General features: G+C 37.9%; 1 protein-coding gene across 15 annotated transcripts in view; it reads left to right on the top strand.

Annotated features, from left to right (window-relative positions):
* Nucleotides 1-21,970, top strand: part of ABLIM2 (actin binding LIM protein family member 2) — a 141,739-nt gene that overhangs the window by 84,105 nt on the left and 35,664 nt on the right. For 5 of the 15 annotated variants that reach the window (XM_017828039.1, XM_017828029.1, XM_017828032.1 and 2 more), the window contains exons 7-13: nucleotides 1,892-1,979; nucleotides 5,112-5,170; nucleotides 8,938-9,015; nucleotides 13,562-13,708; nucleotides 15,604-15,636; nucleotides 18,218-18,338; nucleotides 20,052-20,150. In XM_017828039.1, coding sequence (XP_017683528.1) covers nucleotides 1,892-1,979; nucleotides 5,112-5,170; nucleotides 8,938-9,015; nucleotides 13,562-13,708; nucleotides 15,604-15,636; nucleotides 18,218-18,338; nucleotides 20,052-20,150 — 625 coding nt within the window. The remainder of the gene's footprint in view (nucleotides 1-1,891; nucleotides 1,980-5,111; nucleotides 5,171-8,937; nucleotides 9,016-13,561; nucleotides 13,709-15,603; nucleotides 15,637-18,217; nucleotides 18,339-20,051; nucleotides 20,151-21,970) is intronic. The other 10 variants (XM_017828040.1, XM_017828038.1, XM_017828037.1 and 7 more) reach the window with 4 other exon arrangements.

The raw sequence follows: 21,970 nt of genomic DNA, 5'->3' as shown, positions 1-21,970 counted from the left end.
GTGTTGCTCTTCTTTATTGCTAATTTAAAATGCTGCAGCCGGGTTTCAGGAGTGAATCAAGTGAGCACTGATGAAGTAAAACCAGAGATTCTTTAACCTAAATTTACTGCACTCCTATGATTGATATTGTGAACAGCAAAATAGCTCCCAGACACAAACTACATTCTATAATATAAATGCCTCTGAAAGCTTTGACATCCAGTCAGTGAGAAAGAGTAAGACAAATCATCCTTATATTAACAGGGTTAAATTTCCAGATTAATGGAAGAGGGATTTACAGTGCGGTGCTGTGGAGCATATTTACATCCTGAAGACAGTGGGGCAGTACTTCACAGTAGTTTCTTAAAGACATGCACAATCCTAGCAGCACTGTCAACCCTTTTCAGATAAGCAGATTATGAGACATTCTACATTGACCAAAATGTGCTTATTTTTAACTTCAGGATAATTTCTGTGGAAGTCAGACTTAGCTTAACCTTAAGTTAAACCTAGTTTACCAAGTTTGCTAAGCTTTAGAGTTACTTGGTCTCCTGGCTTTTGTTTTTAATGGAAGTGGCATTGACCTTAAGCCATTTAAACCATGGCTAGCACAGAAGAGTGGGGTCAAAGAGGAGGAAGGAGATGCCAAGATTTGGCTTTCAGCTCTGTAGAGATTTGGAAGAGTGAGGAGTGCTGGGAGCATGTGCAAGAGCCAACTTTGGGCTGTTGAACTCTGTTTTGTAAGTGTCATCTGAAAGATGGGATAGGATTGTGGTTTGGAGGGACTGGCCAGTGCTTTTCACTCAGAAGAATACTATTTTTGTCACTGGCTCAAGGCAACATTACCTTATGATGCTTCTGTCCTTACCTGTAGGAACCAGAGCCAACATGTTTGCCCACAGTCACCCATAGAGTTGAATTTTGGCCAAGCTACCAAAATTGAGTCCTGCATAAATCTCTCGATCCAAGAATCTTGGGGGTTTTTTGTTTTGTTTTGTTTTGTTTTTCCTGATAGTCATTTGAGGTTAACTTCACCCTCATCTGTGTTACATATTGATGTTCTGATGTAAAAAGGCCCTTGTTCCTTTGCAGCAGGTAGATACCTCATTTTGAAAAACACAATGAGGTCAGTGGTTAAACACTTTAAATTAACAGGATTATAAGGTAATGGGGAATTTAAATATATGAAAATTGGTGAGTTACTAAGCTGTTCTTAACAATTGAGGGCTCAGTCCTGTTCTCATTCCAGTCAGTGAAAATGGTAGTATTAAATTATGTGAATTAATCTCAGAGCCACTGGCAAAGCTCTTGTCTTGAATTCATGAGGGAGTCAGTGCACCGTACCCCAAAGTGTCAGCTCTGAACTTACAGTCCTGTAGAAACACCACACACATTCCTCATGGAAACCCTTTAGTACCTGCAAGACACTTCCAAAGCAGCTACAAACATTGCTTGCACAGGATGCTTCTTGCTGAGCATTAAGATTATATATTCAGTTGAATCAGGATGAATTTATGATTGAGTTGCAAATCAGTGCTCAAGGTTATGACCCCCCAACTTCCTTGTGCAGGTAAGTTCTAAGCTGCCCCACACTTGGTGCACAGAATGGTTGTTTACAGCAAAAATGTGCTCACTATATAAATTCATTCCCATTCTGTAAATTCAGAAACTTAACTATTGCACATGAACTTTTTTTGTGTGTGTGTGTAGGCAGGACCCTAATTACATTTTAAATCACAAATTGTCTAGAATAAAAAATTGACATTGTGGTTGTAGGAGATTGTTGAACTAATTGTCATTAACTGGTTTACACTAATTAGTCATAATCAAGAGGATGAAAGAAAACCTTCTCATAGTGAAACTGCTAAATTGATCGATATGCTTAATCATCTCTACCCTTTTTTCCAAACAGGCAGGAGAAAAACATTATCACCCAACCTGCGCACGATGTGTCAGGTGCAATCAGATGTTTGCAGAAGGAGAAGAAATGTATCTTCAAGGTAAAAACAAACAAACAAAAAATAAAATAGTTACACTGGACCCCTTACCCACACCTGCTAGCATGACTGAGCTGTTTTGCACTTATTCTCACTTCATAACTACCAAAGAAAGCAAAGAGTGCAATATGTATGCTAAGGAAAAGCAAAGGCAAACCCTTGTTGACTCTTACCTATTACTTTTTTCTCAGTTCAAATCCAGTAGCAAGTGTGAATCATAGAAAGAATGATCCGGTTGAAAGTTAACACACATGGATAAGAGCAGGTTTCCTAAAGCTGCTGTTGCCACCCAAAGAGCAGTTCTGTACTCATTGCCCGCTTGGGTAGGAAGAGAAAATCCGAAGGTCCTTACCTGAGTTCCCCTCAGACCTCAGAGGGTGGAAAAGAGGTGGAAAAGTGCCCTCAGAGGGTGGAGAGGAGGATGCCATGGCGCTGAAGCCCTTGCCACACAATGTGCCTGTACCTTATGCAGCCATAAGGTTGCCCAGGAGAAATGCTATGTTTCTTGTCAGGGACTTTCAGGGGTAATAGTGAAGGACTTGCACAATAAAGTATGCAAGGGAAAAAAGTGTTATTTAGAATAGATATGAGCTAAAATCCTTCATATGTAGCAACTGTACTAACTTGATCAAAGAAAACTGACTACACAGTTAAATACAGGGTCAAACACCAGAGAAGATGAAGGCTTTTGCATATGTCTTTGACTGGCATTATCTTTTCAAAGGAAAATGGAAAAGAGAAACTCGGTAGGATGTGGGAACTGCAAGGCTGGGGTATTATCCTAAAATAACATACTTGCCCAGATCTGTATTAACAACTTCACAATTGTCCACAGTTTTCTAGAAGTGTACTTTGAAATCTTTCCTTAAGCTGGAAAAGTTAGACTTTATTTAAAACACAACAGTGGTCTCAGTAAGATCTATTTATAATTCACTATGTTATTAAAAATGACAATTCTGTTGCCACTTTGGTTTGCAACAAGAACTAGCTCATTAAAGGACATAATGATCCTTGTTTGTGCTCATGGATTCTCCCTCAGGAGCCAGAAAATGCTGTGGCTCTCCCAATTGCAAAGCAGTTTAGCAGTACTAAAATCCCATGCCAAATCAATGCTTTAAGAAAGTATATCAAACTACAAATTTGTTTCTAGATTTCAAACCGTTTGAAACCCATTTGCAAGTCAATCTTCTTTTTAAGTTCAGTTTGTTACAGGGGAGGATATTTGTTAAGTTTTGTGCTGATTATTAGTTCAAATAACCACAAAGTATGCTTGGGTCCTAATAATTAGGACCCATCTTACTCTATTTTCTGGTGCATGAAATGTTCCTGCTAGCTTACTATCATACACTTTTTGCCTCACATAAAGAGCAGTTTCCATTAGAAACTGATGCTAATGCCATGAAAGATATATGATTAGTTATTTGGACTGCCTTACCTGATGTGTTAGATAATAAAAAAAGTCAGAGTTTTATAACTTGTTCTTCATCCTCTTAATAAACTACTGTAAAATTCCTTCAGGTGTTGCATGTTCCTTAGCAGAAAGTGTCAGTGGTTATCCAACAGATGACTTTTGGGTGAAAGGACTCTTTCTCTTCTGTGTGACAAAGTTTCCCAGCCAGTGTTGTTTCACTACAAACAGGAGTAATTTTATTAAAAAAACAAACAAAAAAAGAAAAAAGATTAGCTAAATACTTATTAAATCCATTGGAAAGATTTGCATCAGTTTATGGGAAATACGGGGCAAGTTCAGACCCGCTGCAACTGGAAGACAACTTAGCATTAAATTTAAAGGTGTTTTAAATATACTTCTTAGTGGTTCAGTACCAAAAAACTTCACTAACTTCAGTAAACATAATTTATCTGGTACTTATACTCTTATACTGCAAGAGTCTGAGTTCATCTAGGTTATTTTTGTGAAATAAATTCTAATTATCTCCATCTGTCTTCTGGGAAATAGGCTTTCTGTTGCTATCTTGTTTCCAAAATCCACTAGTTAGAAAACTATCAAACTGCTGTGAAAACAAAGCATTTCCAATAACTTTGGTGCTCTCCACCCAGTATAAACATTAAATATTTATTACACAAAAGTTCTCAATTTCCCATTTAGTCAGGCAGAATTTGCAGTGCATTCCCATTATTTAACTGTTCTGAGCTTTAGTTTGTGGCTTGTCTGAACTGACTGGCATAAAGATAAAGGTTCCTTCTTACTATTAAAATTTACAAATAATTATTTTATTTTATATCATTCTACACATTCTGCTTCCACTGAACACTTAAGTTTTGAACACTCTCTTCAGCTTCTTAAAATACGTTTTATCCTTACTGACCACTGCAAAACTATTAAGTTTCTATCTGACACTCAAAGTTTACTTATATCTCTTCATAATCCTCTTACATGCAATACTTACATTCAATAGAGAATTGGATCATTCTCCATTTCCTGCTTCCTGCAGGATGGATATGGCCCTGAACTTGTTCCTTAGTATTTAATTAACGAGTGACAAACATATAGAAGTGCAAGATCAGAACAGTGGCGGGGTCAGAAAGACAGACTGGATTTTCAGCTATTCATATTCAGCTATTCATGCTGCAATGCTATTCCATCCCATCACAATGTGCTACTTTGTATGACCTGGGCCAAACTATTACAAGAATATGGATAATAAGAGTGCAGAAAATTCTAGCTATATATAAGGGAAAAAACTACCATGAGAGTGAAGCAGGTTGCCCAGAGATGCTGTGGGATCTCCATCCTTGGAGATATGCAGAACCCAGCTGGACACAGCCCTTCCTGCTGCAATGGAACCTGCCCTGAGCAGGAGGTTGGACTGGAAGAACTCCAGAGATCCCATATCACACTTTTTAGGACTCAGGTTTTGATGTTGATCTCCCATATTGAAACATACATAGCTTTCTGAAGTGCACCTTATCTTTTAAATGTATGTGATCAGGCTTACTGGTATTGAGAGGGTGTCAGTTTTAGCTTTGAAAGTATCCATGCATTAGCAGGGGAAATAGTCAGTATACTGTGTCTTAGAAAACCTTATAGGAGGCTCTAATAAGGTTCTTATTTTGAACTTTTTAAGATTCTTATTGGGGAACTGAATTAAGCAGATCTTTAAATTTTCTTTCCAGGAACATCCATTTGGCATCCAGCTTGTAGACAGGCTGCAAAGGCTGAAGAAAAAAACAAGGTAAAAGACTGTATTTTTACCCAGTGTTATTTGATTGTTATATTATTCTCTAAACTTTTTTTGCAGCAGGCATGGAGGGAAGGGTTTGGAATTTTTTCACAACGGTAATTTTAAATTTTAAAAGACAGGGATCTTGTAGGTTAATATAATGTAATAATGCAATGTAAATATTCTACCTTTACTTAGTGATTAAAGCTACAACTTCAGGAGAATGCTGACCTAAGAGTTACATGATAAGCTGAATAAGAAAAAATATGAAAATATGAAGAAGAAAAAAAAGCTAATTTTTAACTTCTGTCTGAGTATGATGTGATCAGTGCATGACCTCTTCTCTTTTTATGTGGCTCTGAACTTAAAAGATCAGAGGGTTTTCACTTTATTTGTTTTTACAAAAAAAATCCTTCCTTGGAGTTTCTTTTTTATTTTTTGTTTGTAAAATGTTGGCAAGCCAGTCCCAACTTAATTTAATCTCTGGCTTTAAGTACCTCCTTAAGTTGGATGATTTGTGCACCTGTCCATGTGCAAGAGGAAAAGGGGGGAGTTCTGGCAACTTGAATTACAAGGTTAGCAGATGAATAAGCTGCCCCTAGGAAATGAAAAATTAATGATCCCTCTGAAGTGGTGGGAGTGAGTTATAGCTATCTCATTTAATGCGGAGGCTGTGTATGGGGTTTTTTCACTTCTGATGTTCTCTGATGCTCCAAGTGGTACCCTTGGTATCCTTGTTCAGAAAAACTCTGCTCTGGTTCAAGGCTTGCAGGAAGGCACATGGGACAATCTGAACAGCAGGCAGCAGCTATAAAAAGATTGTTTACGAATCTGGTGTGTTAGCAAGTGAAACTTTGACTAAATTACAGTTTGAAAAAAAATTTTGGGGGGTTTTACCCTGAAGGATCTTGGCTATGTTTTTTGTACCCATGTTTTTGGAAAGTGATTGCTCTGGTGTTCTTCATGACAAGCTGTGAATATGAAATAATCTTCCTGAGTATATGTTTGTCTTTGAGTTTATCCTCTTTTTATGGTCTTTCTACTCCTTATTGAAAAAATAAAGTCAGAAGGAAGGATGCTGTTTCAAAGAGGGTAATAATGAACTTCTCAACATAACTTGTAAACTTTGGAAAGGGGTCTATTGCTTGAGAAATTTGCTGATCAACCTTGCAGATTGTTGTTTTCAAGTTATCTTCCTAAGTATAGATATATGCACAGCATGTAATTAAAGTAGGTGATAAAGGCAAAAGGAGTAAGCAGCAGCATGCTCCAAAGCTTTAGAGATGGAATGAAGGGGAAAAAGAAGTTGTGAAAAAGAGTGACAGCATAAAGACAAATGATGGGAGAGTGAGATTGTAAGCAGAAGGCATGAAGCTGGAAAAGACAGAAGAAATTAAAGCATCAAGAGAAAGTAAGGATTATAAAAAGGCATAAAGGAAAAAGAGGTAGGCGGAAGAAGAAGAAAAATGTGTAGTACGGAGAAAAGAACTAACAGAGGCAATAGAGTCAACAGAGTTGTGTTTTTATTGAAAAAGATAGGAGATTATGTTCAGCAAGCGTGGACTGGGCATGCTAAAAGAGGTGATCATGCAGAGAATAAAAGATGTGTGAGATGTGGAATGGCTCATATGCAATTCTTTAGCCACCAGTACCCTCCGAGTCCTTCTCCTTCTCCCTTCACCGCTCGGTTTGTGGTTGTGATATTGAGGATTGCCCTGACCCAGGTGCAGGACCTTGCACTTGGCCTTATTGAACTTCATGAGGTTTGCATGGCCCCACTCCCCAAGTCTATCAAGGTCCTTCTGGGTGGCATCTGGATGTCACACCAGCTGGGTGTCCTCTGCAGGTTTGCCAAGGATGCGCTCAATCCCACTGTCCCTGTCATGGATGAAGATACTAAGCACTACTGGTCCCAGTACGGACCCTTGGAGGACACCACTTGTTACTAATTTCCACTTGGACAGTGAGCCATTGTTCAGAGGGGTTACTGGAAACATGCAAGACTCATGCTGGGTTTTCTGGGGGAGGACTCAAAGGTGGGAGACTGGGATGGGTCTCACTGGATGCCAGGGAAGCAGCATGTTACAGCCAATGACAGAAGAACCAGGGGAAGACCCAGAACTTGAAAGGGACCTCTGGGGGTCATCCTGTCTAACCTCCCTGCTCAAGCATGGCCACCTAGAGCCAACTGCCCAAGACTATGCCCAGGACACAGAAAGAAGCTCTGAAGCTTTATCTACGGAATCCTGAGCTTAATCCAAAACTATGATTTGACTTTAACAGGGTTTAAAGCATTGGAATAGTGCAGTTTTCTTCAGTTATTTTTCTCCTCTGCATTGGGTTTCCTGTAAGGACATTGTGAAGGAGAATTGATTTGTACATTACATTAGTGCATTGATGACACTTTCATATCATTTACACGAGTTCTGGAAAACTGAAAAGTACTTTAACTATGCAGGAGAGGCATTTAAATACACTGGCCATGTTAAATGATCATCCTGAGAGCAGCCACAAGTATTTCTCAGATATTTCCATGCTTGCTCCCTTGGACCTTCTGAGTGTTTGCAGAGCCTCTGTGCAAGACAACTGAAAATTAGAAGGATGAAATTCCAAAATCCTAGTCAGACATGCCAAAACAATTAAACTGAATGTTTTTTATATGGCTACATATCTCCACATATTGACTCAAGAGAAGCCACAGGACTGTTTGGGCTAAAGAAGGTCAGTAGAAGGATACTCGTGACAATTTAGTTTGTTTGGTCTGTTATCACAAAACAGTACAGATATATTTACATATTGCTCTAAAAGCTAGTAAATACTTCAAAACTGAAGTAGTAAGAAGGATGCTACATTGACCTGACAGCTTAATATTGCTAAAATTCTTTTAGGGGTTTGAATAGTTGTAACCTCCAAGTAACAAGTGTCAGTTTTCAGAGAGACAGTAAATTGTGGTCATTCTGAGTGCATGGAAAAATACATTCTTTGCAATCAAGGACAGGTTTTTCCATAGATGGGCAAGAAAATTTTCCCAGAATTAACATATCTAGGTAAAAGAGGTTATAAACCCATCAATTTCATAGCAAGATTTGTTTAAACTTCAGTCACGAATGACAGGTCTGTTCACTTGTGGTTAATACAATTGCATCTCACAGCCCTTTGTTATTTAAAAGTAATTATATTTTTCATCATAAAGGAATCTACCAAAAATAAAGCAATAAGTGTCACACTGAATGCCAGAATGATTGAAAACAGAGCAAAATTGGTTGAGTATTAAAATTAATCTGGTAGTCTTACAGTCAGTGAAGGAGGGTAGCTATCCTATGGGCTCTCTGATGCAGGATGCTCTGCAGGATGTCATGTTTGCTATGAGTGAATGGCACAGTAGCATCACATGTTCCAGACACAATGTAGAATGGTTTGATGGCATAACCTTGGAGTAAAAATGCTGCTACTGTATCATCTTGTAACTTGACCTGTCCCTGGTAGTGCCCAAAGGCTGTCCTCTCACCCCAGAAGTGATCCAGCCTATTTCGTTCTGAAGAAAGGGGAAAAGAAAGTCATGCAATTTTTGCATTTTCAAAAGGTTAATTTGATTGATTGCAAAAGTGTTCTTTTATATTTAACTTTGTGCCTGTATGTTTTGAGCTCTCTATAATATGTCATTTTTGAGAGGTAAAGGTTAAATTAAATTAAATGTCTTTTATGTTCTTTCTGAAATAACAGTTGCATTATCTTTCTCTCTCCTCTATTTCCTATCTACTTCTCTTCTCCTACCATAGGAAACAAGGACTTCTTCTGAGAGTATTATTTCTGTACCTGCTTCAAGTACATCAGGTTCCCCAAGCCGTGTGATCTATGTGAGTATTTCATGGTGAAATTCGTTCTGTGGGATGGGGAAAATCCTGTGCTTCCTTCTACAGTTTAGCACGTTGTATGGAAAGTTAGTGTCTCCAAACCACTGCAGTTGGTGATTCCTCTAAAATGGAATTTACTTTCTCAAGTTTAAAATGTTTGAATACTGCATTTGCCATAACAGAATACTGGCAGTTTCCTCTAATTTTTGGTGGTGTATTTATAGCACTTGAATTACAACTAGAGCTGGCTTATACCAAAGCATGCAGAATACCACAGTGCTTTCTAAAAAGAAAAGTTTAAGTAAACAGTACAGCCCACAGGTAGATTACAAGCTTAGATTTGAACACAACTTGTCTAAATTGAGCTCTTGAGCCTGCATCTGATTGCTTATGAAAACACTCATGCATGTGATTGCCGGACTCTCGCCTTGCCAAATGCCAGTCCCTAACCTCAGAGGAGCTTTGACGTGTTTATGGTTTAAGAAGTGCTAGCTCTGGAAAGCCCAGAGAGAGAATTCAAAATAACAGGTATTGTAAAATCTTACGATAAGTCTTTTTTCAATAAAAGATCAAAATTGCTGTAGGTAATGTTCATGGCCAAATTCTCAACAATAGGTAAAAAATATCTGCAAGTGTGGCATGATCCATACAAATATTTCTTGAAGAGCTTCAGTATTTCAGGACATTTCTATGTTCTGGCCAAGTATCCCTTTGGTAGATGGATTGTTCTCATCAGTTAGGGCCATATGCTGAGAAAATTGCTGGAGATGGAATTGCCTTCCAGAGAGGTAATTTTACAAATATTGAGGGCTTTTATCTACTACACTAGGACAAGCAAAAAAATGCCTTGGATCTTCTTCCTTCAAGTAAAAGTTATTTTGAATGCCATATACCCTTTATCTGAGCAAGACTGAACTCAAAGTGGAAGAACTGTCCCTTATCTAAATGCTTGTTAGTGTTTCTGAGCTCCAGTGCTGGTGAATACCAGTGGTATACTCCAGTAAAAAAATGTCATTGTGAAGACAATTCATTGTGCTGGGAGCCTATTATCATGTAAGCACTTCTTTTGGCCAGATGATCTCTATTTCTCTGGCCATGAACCATCTCATTGTTTTTATCAGCATGACCATTCTTCTAAGATTTATGTGTTTTTAGTGACAGTTATCTGACTGTAGGGTGGTACTATTTTTCTTCATGTTTGTGATTACAGTTTTAAATACACTTCACAGGCTGTTAAAAGTCAAGGACTTGTTTTTGAAGGCTATCATTAAATCAGCACACAACTCTAATATTTGTTACTGTAATATACAGCTGCGACTATGAAAGAATAAAGTTGTCTAGCAAGTATGAGTCAACTGGAAAAAAAGATTCCCCAGAGGAGAACAAGTTCTTACTCTATCTGTCTTGTCTCTGCTTAATTTTCAAAGCTGTGAGATTGATTAAATCCAATTCTGGCTTTCACAAATAGGAAAGTAAAAAGAATTAAAAACATGTAAATGAATTCTGTATTACCAAAATGGTTCCTTGGCTTTTCTACATCTGCTTTCTCTTACAGGAGTGTTATGATGTACAGGCATGTTCAAGATTTGTCTTGTGTGCTTTTGTGATTGGTTTTGCCAAACATAAATTCATGCTTCCACTGAAAGAAAGGTCCTACACACTATGTAGCCCTGTCCCTCTTTGGTCATGTCTTCTCATCTCCTCTTTGGTGCTAGTACTAGTGGGTACACAGAGGTGTGATCAGTCAAATTTGAGACCAGACTGAGCTAAAAAATAACCCAGGAAAAAAACCCAGACAACAAAAAGAGGTTAAAAAAAAAGAACCAGTTGTCTACATGTCTTCTAGTGCTACCGTAGAAGGCAGAGTTGGATGCTGCACTCAGGACAGCATCTTTCAGCAGGAGCATAGATTTAGGTCACTAAAACCCATAGTAAAACTGTGCCTTGCCAACTGGTGAACTCTGTGAAGTACTGTGTTGGACAAAAGGGAATCTAGGAAAAACAGTTAAAGCTTAGGAACTCTGAATTTGTCGTGCTCACACTTTCAAAGGCATCAAGTCAGAGCAATGCAGTCGTTCTGAACAACATCCCATCTCAGGGCAGGCGTGTTTCTGGGTCACAGCTGAGTTGTCATCTAAGAAGAAGAAAAGTGTATTTCGACTGGATCTGAATGTGGTTCATACAACTGGTTTATTAAAGCCATACCACTTTTTCTTCTTCTACTGATAACAGGCATTGGTATCTTCTTGCACTGAGAGGGCACAGGCCAGTGCCTTTTGAAGGTAATACTGGGTGTCTTTTCATGATCTTTAGTGATGGCTTCATTATATCCAGACTGAAAGTTGCCCTAGTGCTGACATGGCCTCAGAGCCCTTAAATACCACTCAAAAATTAGTTGATTTCTAAATTATGCCATTAAATAAGATTTAAATAAAAGTCCTGCTTTATGCTTTACTAAATTTTATTAAGAGAGAGTTAGGTGCTCCAACTTAATATATCCAGCTGGAAGGTTTAGGTTAGTTTAAATGTCTGTGTTGTATGTTCTCTTATACAAGGAGTAGAAATCACACTATTTTTATACAGATCATATTCACAATTATACAATTGTAAAATTACATATTCCAAATGAAAAAGATACTCTAAACTTAGAGCATGGTTTTAACAGAATCCAAAATACCAGATTATTGAAGAACTGGCTTAAAGCTTCTAAGCTGTAATTTGAGCCTTCCTTAGCAGATTTGAATTCCACTCACATAATTGAAAGTAGGTGAAACAAATAAAATAAAAACACAGTGTAGATTGAATGTCTGGTGAATTGAGTGTTTAGAAAACAACTGTATCCCTAAGGTGTTTTTTCATCCAAATTTACCTACATCTTTATATCTAAACTGAAAGGTATTACATAGCTACATAAATTTTACTCCTGACAGTTCTAAGTCTAGTGGGAAGTTGCACATCTACATGGAGAGATGGAGGCAAAAAGCCTGTAATTCACGTTTAAATATTCCCAGTTCTGAACTTCTTTGGACTCACTAGAATAATGCTCACAAGCCTGGATACCTTAAAAATGAAATCACAGCCTCCTTGGCCTTTCTTCTAGGTGCAATGCTGCCAAAGTGTTCCTGGAACAGATGTGATGAACAGACTCCTTACCTTTGCATTACCTGTCTCTGCATCAGAGCTTGCCACTGACTTCTCAGTAGGGAGGGACTTATTTTTATTAAGGGGCTATTTCTTTGCTCTTTAGCTTCTTAAAGTAGCTGGAAGGAAGGGGAGACCTATAGATTGATGAAGAATCACATATTTGGTTAAAACACATTTTTTCATTACTTTTGAGGATGGGAATATGTGATGTTTATGGCAGCTTTGTTGCACTTTCTTAGTTAAGAGGAATCTTCCTTCTTTCCATGTAGTTTAAGTTTGAACAAAGTCATGCATTGTTTTAGAAAAAAGGATGACTGAAAATTATCAGAGTAAATTTTTCCTGTATGATTAACCTGATAGAAAACTTCCTTGGAAAATCTATTAAAATTTTCTTAGCTCATACTAAGAAAAAGTATAATTACTACACACATAAATCCTAGATACTTTTTGTATTTTTGCATGTGGAAAACATTATTACAGTTTTATAGCTGATCCTACTGATATTTTCAGAGAACAGCAAGATTCACTCATCATTTTGCTGCCAAAATAGAACTTATCATTCTGCAAAATGTGAACTGGGAATGAGGCAATTATGCTGCCTATTTCTCCACTCTCAATGTGGCCAACTTGTAATCGTATCTACAAGATAGTATGTGCTGGATACAGTTTTGGTGCAATTATAGGAAAGATAATCTGTGCAAATGTGGCAGTTTGATAATTACACTTTTGAAATAAGTGTAGTAAGAGGAGAATGGGGAGCAACACAGCCCTTTCCCTCTGTTGGCTCTGTGAGTCTTATGACATGATTTGAACTTTACTTGATTGGCATCTGTGATCTTCCATCTCATCCACCATGCTGCAAATCCATCATCTGTTGGTTTGTGACCCAGAATTAAGGGCTACTTAGGCATAGTCAGGAAAGGAAGTGAAGCTGTGAGACACTACTTGAATGGGAAAGATTAAAGACCTGACTAATATTTTTAAGCATATGGAGAAGTATACGTTGGAAATACTTATTTGATTATTCACTACTGCTTACAGTAGGGGAATTCTGCACAGTGAAACCACTTCAAAATTAAGGTTGTTTTGCCTGAAAAACATTGCAATATCTGTCTCGTGTATCTGTTTGTGCAGACAGGAGTAAGTGGGATATAACCAGGGAATTGGAATGATGCCATGCTACTCCTGTTAGCCAAATGTCAGTGGCAAAGTGACAAAGTGACAAAAGAAAACAGCAGTAATATTTTGCACTGTGTAGTAAATACAAGATATTTATATGTGCACAAACACAAAAGGTGATTTATTATGATGATGACTTTTCTACCTATGCTTATCTGTCCTTGTCTGATTGCATCCTGATCATATTCTTTCTTGTTCTCACTGCTTTCTTTCCTCCTTTTCTTAGGCAAAGCTTGGAGATGAAATTCTTGACTACAGGGATTTGGCTGCTCTTCCTAAAAATAAAGCCATCTATAACATTGACCGCCCAGATATGATCTCCTATTCTCCATATATCAGTTACTCTTCAGATGACAGGCATAGTTACGGGGAGGTACTGAAATATGGGTATTTTTTTTCTATGAGTTTCAGGTTTTATGTGCATCATTGAACATGTTGCTGAACACTACCAAACATGTGCATAACTTCTTTAAAAAATGTAACTTTTATAGCTTCAGTTAATTGAGTCATGTCATCCATTCATTCACAAGGCCTTCCAAAAAAAATCAAACAAGACCAACATGTTCATTTCACTTTTTAGTTTGTGGAAATGAAAGAATTGCTTTCTGTGATCATTTTTTAAAGAGATGACATGTAATTAAAATATGTTTTTCCATGAGAGTAGTTTCTGCATGCGGTAGGAAACAGGAGCCATTGCTAATTATAATGCAAAAATCAGAAGTGAAGCCAAATGTCTTCCATGATTTTTTTTTTTTTTTTAAGTGTACCATGTTATTTTGGTAACACAACAGTGGTATCACTTTCCTATGTACAAATTTCTTTCAACTGTCCCTTACTAAAGTTCACCCTCATGTCATGCACGCACTTCAGCCTTTTTGTATGCAGAGCTAATATGATACAGTTTGTGCTAATGAAATCTAATTTAACATACTAATAACTAATAGTAATTCTGTGTTTGCAAAACATACTTGTATGTAACTCCTGTCATGCAAGTTAGCTTTTCTTCTTTCAACATATGTACCTTTCATTTGACTTTCTGATTTCTTTTAAAATTTTAGCTACATTTTTACAAATCAAACCTTTTCTATATGATAGGTATTAGCAAGATATATACAGTCTAGAATGGAAGTCAGCTTTGTTCTCTATAAGTGAACGGGTAGAAATAAATCCTATAATTGATAGCCATAATATTTTTACTAGCCCTAGTTCTGCTATCACTTATACCTTTTAAACTTAATCAGTACCACTAAAGTCTCAATACTACTGTCAGGTGAAGTGCAGCACGTATGTTAGGCTTTACAGACTTTCTTCCAAACCCTCTCTGCCCAATGCTGAACCACAGTAGCTCCATTATAATGTATCCAAAAAGAATTAAAATTGTATTTGATAAAGGCTTTAAATGGCACTTAGGTCTCTGATTTCACAAAACTAAAAGCTGCTGCCTAATACTGAACCTATGGAGCATAAGCATTTCCTTTCTCTGTCAAAATTTGTTGGTGCTGATAATGTTTGTGGCCCTCTTCAACTGCCTGGTGACACCTAGGCTTGGCAGAGGTGCATAGACCAAACAACCTTCTACCCCATTCCTGTGAGGACTCAGTCATTGCACCTGCTCCACTGTTATTCTGGGCTATGCTTGCAATCCTATGTGCACATTTTCCTGGCGCCCCAAATATTTATATCCTGTATATTGCCAGAGGAAAAAAAAACCCAAACCCTGTCTTCCAAATTTCAGCATCCTGGCTACTACCTGCAGCTGCGATAGTTTCACTAGATTTGCTCAGCTAGCCAAACATAGCATTTAATTTTGAAAGGAAAATGAGCATCAAATGGTCAAATCACATGATGTTTAATCGAAAATCAAATAGTGCAGATATTTTGTTTTTCCTTAAAACAGCAAGTTCTAGTCCTGATTCTGGAGGTCCTTCAGTGCAGATTTAATTAGAGCTTGTGTGTAGTTTTCAGGCAGTTGTTTTAAATGGCAGTTTGCTACTAGCAGCACTCTCTGTGGCACAGGACTGGCCTCACCAGACCCCAAGACTTTGTAGTAGAGAAATCCCTAAAAGACTAATATGAAATTATTTATATATTATTCCTTATGTACTTAAAAACGGATAATAAGAAAAAATGCCCTAACTTAATTGACAGGTGTTTTTCCTAACTGTATCATGTGTATCATGGATAGTGATATTTTTAAAGTAGTTCTTCTCACAAGTAACCTCATGCATGAATTTGTATCACTAATTTGTTGTGTGTTGCTGTTTGCAGTCACCTCAGTTGCTCTCTCCAACACCTACTGAGGTAATCCCCAATGCCTTTGTTCTCCTATTCTGACCCATTCTGTGGTGCATAAACCTGGTCATACTGATAACCAGCAGCATCTGAAGTGTGGGGTTTGCCTCCTGCCTCTACAGTGCATGGGGTTTATAATTTATGCTTTTCACAGTGTTACTTGTGTTCGATAAGTACTCTGCTTCTGGATTGTCATCTGTATGCATCTGTCTCCACTGTCATCCATGTTTCTGCTTTCCAAAATAAAGGTGGTATGGTGGTCACTTCTTCAAGCTCTACTTAATAAATTATATTGAGAAATATGATTTATGTTTACATTTAAAGCTGCCAGCATGAGTTGACTTGAACTGATGCTTGGCAAAGCTTTCTCTTCTTTTTATTTCTCTTTTTTATTCCACAAATAGTTAAACTACTTATACTATTTGTGCTCACATACTGTTAAATCATTTGCACATACCTGAAGTTCTAGATCAGTGTCCTTTGATGTGCATTAATGATCAAAACTAGTCATTGCTTCAAGAAACATCACTTTGGAAGCAGTGAAAGCATTTCACATAGTTTCCCAGATTACATACTCAATTACATATCAGGAGTCTGACTAATTTCTCCATTATCCCAGTTTATGTACTGCAAAATTTGGTAATCATGGAAAACTGCAAATTGTCATTAAGGACTGTAAATCACAAACTGTTACTTTAACCACTAGTTAAACAGAGAAGTTAACCAATAGAGGTGTAATTTAATTGATAGTTTAAAAATAAAAGCGTGCTTTATTTAATACTGGGTTTCATGAACTAGATTGTTTCTTACAGAGATACAAAGTACACAAAAGGTAAGGTCTGAAACAATATGAAGACTTGGTGTTTTGGAAGATTATAATAATTTCCTTTAAATGACATACGAGTTAACAAAGTGCCAATATTCGTAAATTCCAAAAGTGATACTGGTGTGGAGGTTGGGGCTGCCATGATTTGTGTTACATGAATACTCTCACGTTATCCAGCTTCTCCGTGCTTGCTATCTTTCTCTGGAGAGTCCATTATCAGGTGCATGAGCATCATCATCTGCAAACTTGTCACCAGTTTTGTTGCAGAGATTTTTATTAGAGGAAAATTCCACTGTATCATACAATTGGACACATCACAGACCATTAGCTAACACTCATATGATATTTAAATATCATCACAAGACTTTGTAGAGACATTGCAATACTACTTGTAACTCTCTTCACAAAGGTTAGAGTGGGTAGTAAATAATGTAACTACTTTGGGAGGGAAACATCTCAAACTGGACATAGAGTTGGTGGCAGAATGTCCACAGAATGCTGCGTGCTTGGGAAGGCATCAGTTGTTCTCTGCTTTTTCATGATTTCTCCTAAACTTGATATTAAAGCAGTAATGCTGCTGACCACTATACAAAACTGATTTTCCACTTTTGAAAAGGCAGTCAGTGGGCCTGGGGTGAGGTTGAAGAGATGGAGCACACCTGGACCACAGGAGGAAAACCGATGGTGTGGGAATATTGTACATCTCTGTAGAGTCAAGGATAATCCCATCTAAAGATGAATGTATGGATATAATTAAGTTGTCCTCATAGGAATCTGGGTGATGATCATGGGGCCAAGTAGGGTCTACTGTGTGTTTAAATGATGAAGAATCCAGTGGGAGTCACACAGATGCTGAAGGGTGTCCCCATATTCATAAGTGACTAACACCTGCTATGGTATAGCATATCTTTACTCATTTCTACTGGGATAGGGGAAGGGAAGCATTTTTTGGAGTATGTCTTTCCATAAAGGAGCATCTGCAGTTTAGGTTGATTTGTTCCAATTTGAAGCTAACTCAAACCGATTCTCACTTGTCTTAAAAGAAGCAAGAAATTTGAATTTGCTCATGTAGCTATTTTACAAAAAGTCACTTCCACATCTATTTCACTCAGTAAGGCTTTTACTGTTAAGAAGACATGCAAATTGTAGTTGCAGTTTAACTAGCTGTAGGGAGTGAGAGGCTTGGAATGGGTGTACATGGTTTTAACTGATTGAAACCACAGGTTTAGTGGGACTTGAATTGTCTTACTTGCTTTGCACAATGCTGCAGTATTAATGCTATTGCTGTATATGAGTGTTTATATGTATTTCGTAGCATAATGACTGTGTTACAGTGTGGTACATTGGGCAATTTATACAGTTGGTTTTGTGATTTAATGAAACCAACAAATGCTGATTTTTGTGTTGTCTATAACCATCATGCACCCATTCATAGGGGCACAAAGTGGTCATAATGCTCTCATGCTAACCTGATCTCATCTTCCACCCACCTATGTATGTTCTTTTCAAATTATATTGTAATTTTAAATTCATGTATGTGCTGAATTTCCTGGTAACATGACCGTTCTCTGATACTTGGCAGAGCTCTTTCAGTCACGTTGAGGTGGAGGTGCTGAAAGCCACCTCATTTCACTGGGATTGCATGGAATCTTAGGACAACCACTTCCATCCTCACAGCACAGAAACATGCAAAATGGCATACTCTGCCTGTTTCAGAAGTCATTTCTCTTCCCTAATGATGTGTATTTTGTGTCTTCCTCTAAGGGTGACCAAGATGACAGATCTTTCAAGCAGTACAGAACATCAAGCCCGAGCTCTGCTGGCTCGCTGGGCTATGGTCGCTACACCCCAACCTCCCATTCTCCTCAGCATTACAGCAGACCAGGTAATCAAAAAGCAGCCTTACTTGTTCTCTAGATTTTTCCATGACTTGGTTTTATGATGCAAGTAGAATAGACTCCAGGGGACAGGAGTTTAAGGTGGAATAGCAGTTAATTGCAGTGATTTATTTACTGTAATCAGAGAATCCCATGGGAAGAAAGGAAACAAGTGCTTCAGGAACATGCATCGAAGAAAACAAAAATAGGCATTTAAAAAAATTTGATTTTATGTAGATACAAGATAGAATAGTTTAAAGGACTTAATCCTGGTCCCATCTTGCCTGAAGGTACATATTCAATCTGCAGCTCTTTCGAGGTGTGGCACAGTAGCGGTGAATACACACAAGAGGGTGATTGAGTGATTTCGTATCCCTTCTTGTATCACAGGGTCATGGTTCATGTCTCCTCTCCACAGGGGAAGAGCTGGAGGAGTGATTAGTGATTCTAGTGGCTGGAGTTTGAAGGCCAGGTTGATTTAGTCGAGAAGTTTACAGCAGTGTTTATTGCAGCTTTGGGCTGTAGTAGCAACTGTGCTGGTGCTCTTGTCAGAGAGGAGGGATCACCTCCTTTTGACCTTTGCATGCCTTACAAAAGCCCATTCATATTTGGGATTTGCACAGAGTTTTATCCATGGAAATAATCAATAAAATTGCTCAAAATTAATTCTGTTTTTTTCTCAACTCCATCCTTCTGGTGGAGAACATAGATCATTTGTATTATTTTCTTGGTGTCTTTTAATTAACATTGGGGATACATTATAATTATAAACTAGTTTGGAAAATTGTGAGTTCTTAATCTTTCCAGGGAAATGAAGATTTTATAGGTAACAGAAATGGTTTTTGCAGGAATTGAATATTTTTACTATGTAAAATCTTTGACAAAGTGGAAATGAGTTTGACTATAAAAAGACCTATTAGAGAGAGGAAAGATAGTTTCTCCTGAAGGTCTGTCATGCCTAGGCTTAGCAGCACACTGTTAAAGCAATAAGGAAAGATAAAAGGATTTATTTCCAAATGAATTCTAATGTTTTACAGCTTCATTGAAACTTTAGAAGATAATCATCATAATCACCACTTTTAATAATTGCCATTAGTCCTCCAAAATATGTTTTCAGGACATTATTACAGCACAGCAAACAAAGATGACTTTTGAGAATGGTTTTCAAGGTACTTAATCATATGTCTAACTTTTAAAGCTTGAATAACTTCAGGATGTTTCTTCAAATACTTGAATTAGCTCTGCACTGGAGCGCCCTGGTGCATTGTGAACTAAATCCTACCGGTGTGCACTGCTGGCAGTGAGAACTGGACCCACTTGTGGCGCAGTTCTCAGCAGAGACAAGGCTCTACCCATTTCATTTCATGAGATCCATTTTGAGCATTTATCATTCCCTCTTGCAGCTTTTGAATATGCAGGTTTTCCCCTGAGTGCAGCCATGCTTTTCGTGGTGCCTTTTCTGGAATATTTTCTGATGCGTTACAGTTTATGGGACACTCTCTCTGTCTGCAGAAAGCCCCTGTCCCTTGGCCAACCCCGTAGTGTGGCCACTGTCATGTTCTTAGCAATAACCAGCGAAAGATGAAGTCTTAAATATAGACTATGTTTTCTAAGCATCAGGAGGAAAATGTTCCTGAAAAAAAAAAGGACGGCGTTGTAATTTGTGGCTTTCAGTAAGTGAACTAAATAGTTTATTTTCACTTACTCTCTGTTGCCCCCAGCTGGTACTCAGAGTCTTGGTACCAGTAGCTGCATCTCCCTGCCCCAACACCCAAGCCCTACATCTACATTCAGACATCATTACATCCCTTTCTTCAAAGGTAAGGTCCAGGAATGCAAAACCGTGCTGTGATACTGTAGATTTATTCAGCTGTGTTTCACTTTTATGTGTGTGCAAGCATGGCTTCCACTTGGATAAAATTTGTCTTAATTTTGTGCAAGTGCTTTCTTGATGTACTGTGTAAGTTTTACAAACTGAGTGGGTATGGGTTGTTTTATTTTTGCTTTTTTCAGTGAGTGTTAAGTGTCTTTCAAAGGGGTGGAGGGAAGGAATTAGCTTTTATAATAAAATTGAGGGAGGGAATTACTTTAAAGTCTGTTTGTTCTAAAATATCTTTACCCTATTGTGGTGATGATAAATAGTATAATAAGCTTATACGTTGGATACAACATAGGGTGATCTGTTATCTAACCTTCCAACTTTTAGATATTCTTCCTATTATTAGTAGCATTGCCAAAAGTTATGGCAGCTGGTTAAATCAGTACAGCTGCACTGATTATCAATTAATCTGTGCCATATATTATAAGACAAGATTAACTGAATCTATTCTCCTTGCAATTTTTTTGCAGTGGATATTAACTTTTAACAGCTTCCATGTTGAGGATGTGGGACAGTACTGAGGAATGCCAAGAGACTTTGAGGCAAAGCTATTTTTTTTTAGCTTGTTAGCTAAATGTCAGAAAGAGAAGACATTCAGCTACCACGTCTTCCCCTGCTTCTGTCTTCTCTAGTAGCATTATCAGCTGTAAGGAGACAGGAATAGCAAACATTTTCAATTCCTGTTCCTTGACTCTCATGATTTAATAAAGTAAAACTGTTGTTCTTGCTGTTGTAACCATTACAGAAAAGGAAGTGACCCTCTGCAGGAGATAGACTTGCACACTCAAGTAAATAGCAGGCACTCATTTCCTTTGGAATAATAAGTAATGCATCTTCATTGGGCCCTAATGCATCCAGAAACAGTTCTGCCCAAAGTCAGCTGAATTTCACTGGTATGAACAGGTTCAAGTCTTCCAAATATGATCCCTGAGAGAAAATTTTGGAGGAAAAAGCTGATGAGAGTAAACTGATTGTTACCATTTCAGAGTCCACCTGCAAATCTCCTTTCCACAACAAGAAGCAGTCAACCTCCCATGCATTTTTTGGAAGGCTGGCACACACCCTGATATTCTCTGAGGCACTGCTTTTTTGATCTGTCCTCTAAATTTGGATGGTATTATGCAACCTGATGTACTGAGTAAGAAAAACTTCTTTGCTGTGCTGCAGTGCACAATTTCACTGAATGGAAAGCTCTTCCTCGGAGTCCTGCTGGCAGTTACTTGGCAGCACTCCTGTTAAAATGAGTTTTTGTTCAGTGCTACCTGCTGTTGCTCAGAGCAGCAGCAATTATTAAGTGCTGCTGTTTGGATGAAGAAATCCTCAAGTTGGTAGTTCCTTGTACCCAAATAACTGTTCGTAATGTGATCAAAATTATAATATTTTGCAATTCTGAAGCACTTTTTGTCAAGGAGCTAAAATATTTTTAAGCGGTACCTTAAAGTGCTTCACAGTGCTCTTGTGAGGCTAAAAAGGTGAGCCTGTTTTTAATTTTTCTAAATAGGTAATCTTGAGCCTTGCTGAGGTTGTATAGATTATCCACTGGTTTACACTGACTTAATGTGTCAGTCCAAAAGGAGTCAGAAGATTTGCCCTATCCTTTTCAAGGTCTCTGAATTCTGAGTTCCAGTCTGTGTTTTTTTTCTTATCTGGAGGAGCCTTTTGATGGTGTGGATGTGCTCTTTTTTTCTCTTTGAAGTGGTTAGTGTGGAAAGAAGAGGATTGTAGCAATAGTTGCTTTGTATCCAGACCAACTTTAATGTT

The sequence above is a fragment of the Lepidothrix coronata genome, unplaced genomic scaffold (assembly GCF_001604755.1).
Source record: "Lepidothrix coronata isolate B3197 unplaced genomic scaffold, Lepidothrix_coronata-1.0 Scaffold145, whole genome shotgun sequence".
Lineage (NCBI taxonomy): Eukaryota > Metazoa > Chordata > Aves > Passeriformes > Pipridae > Lepidothrix > Lepidothrix coronata.
The sequence above is the reverse complement of the archived record's forward strand: the minus strand, read 5'-3'. Positions and strand labels throughout refer to the sequence as shown.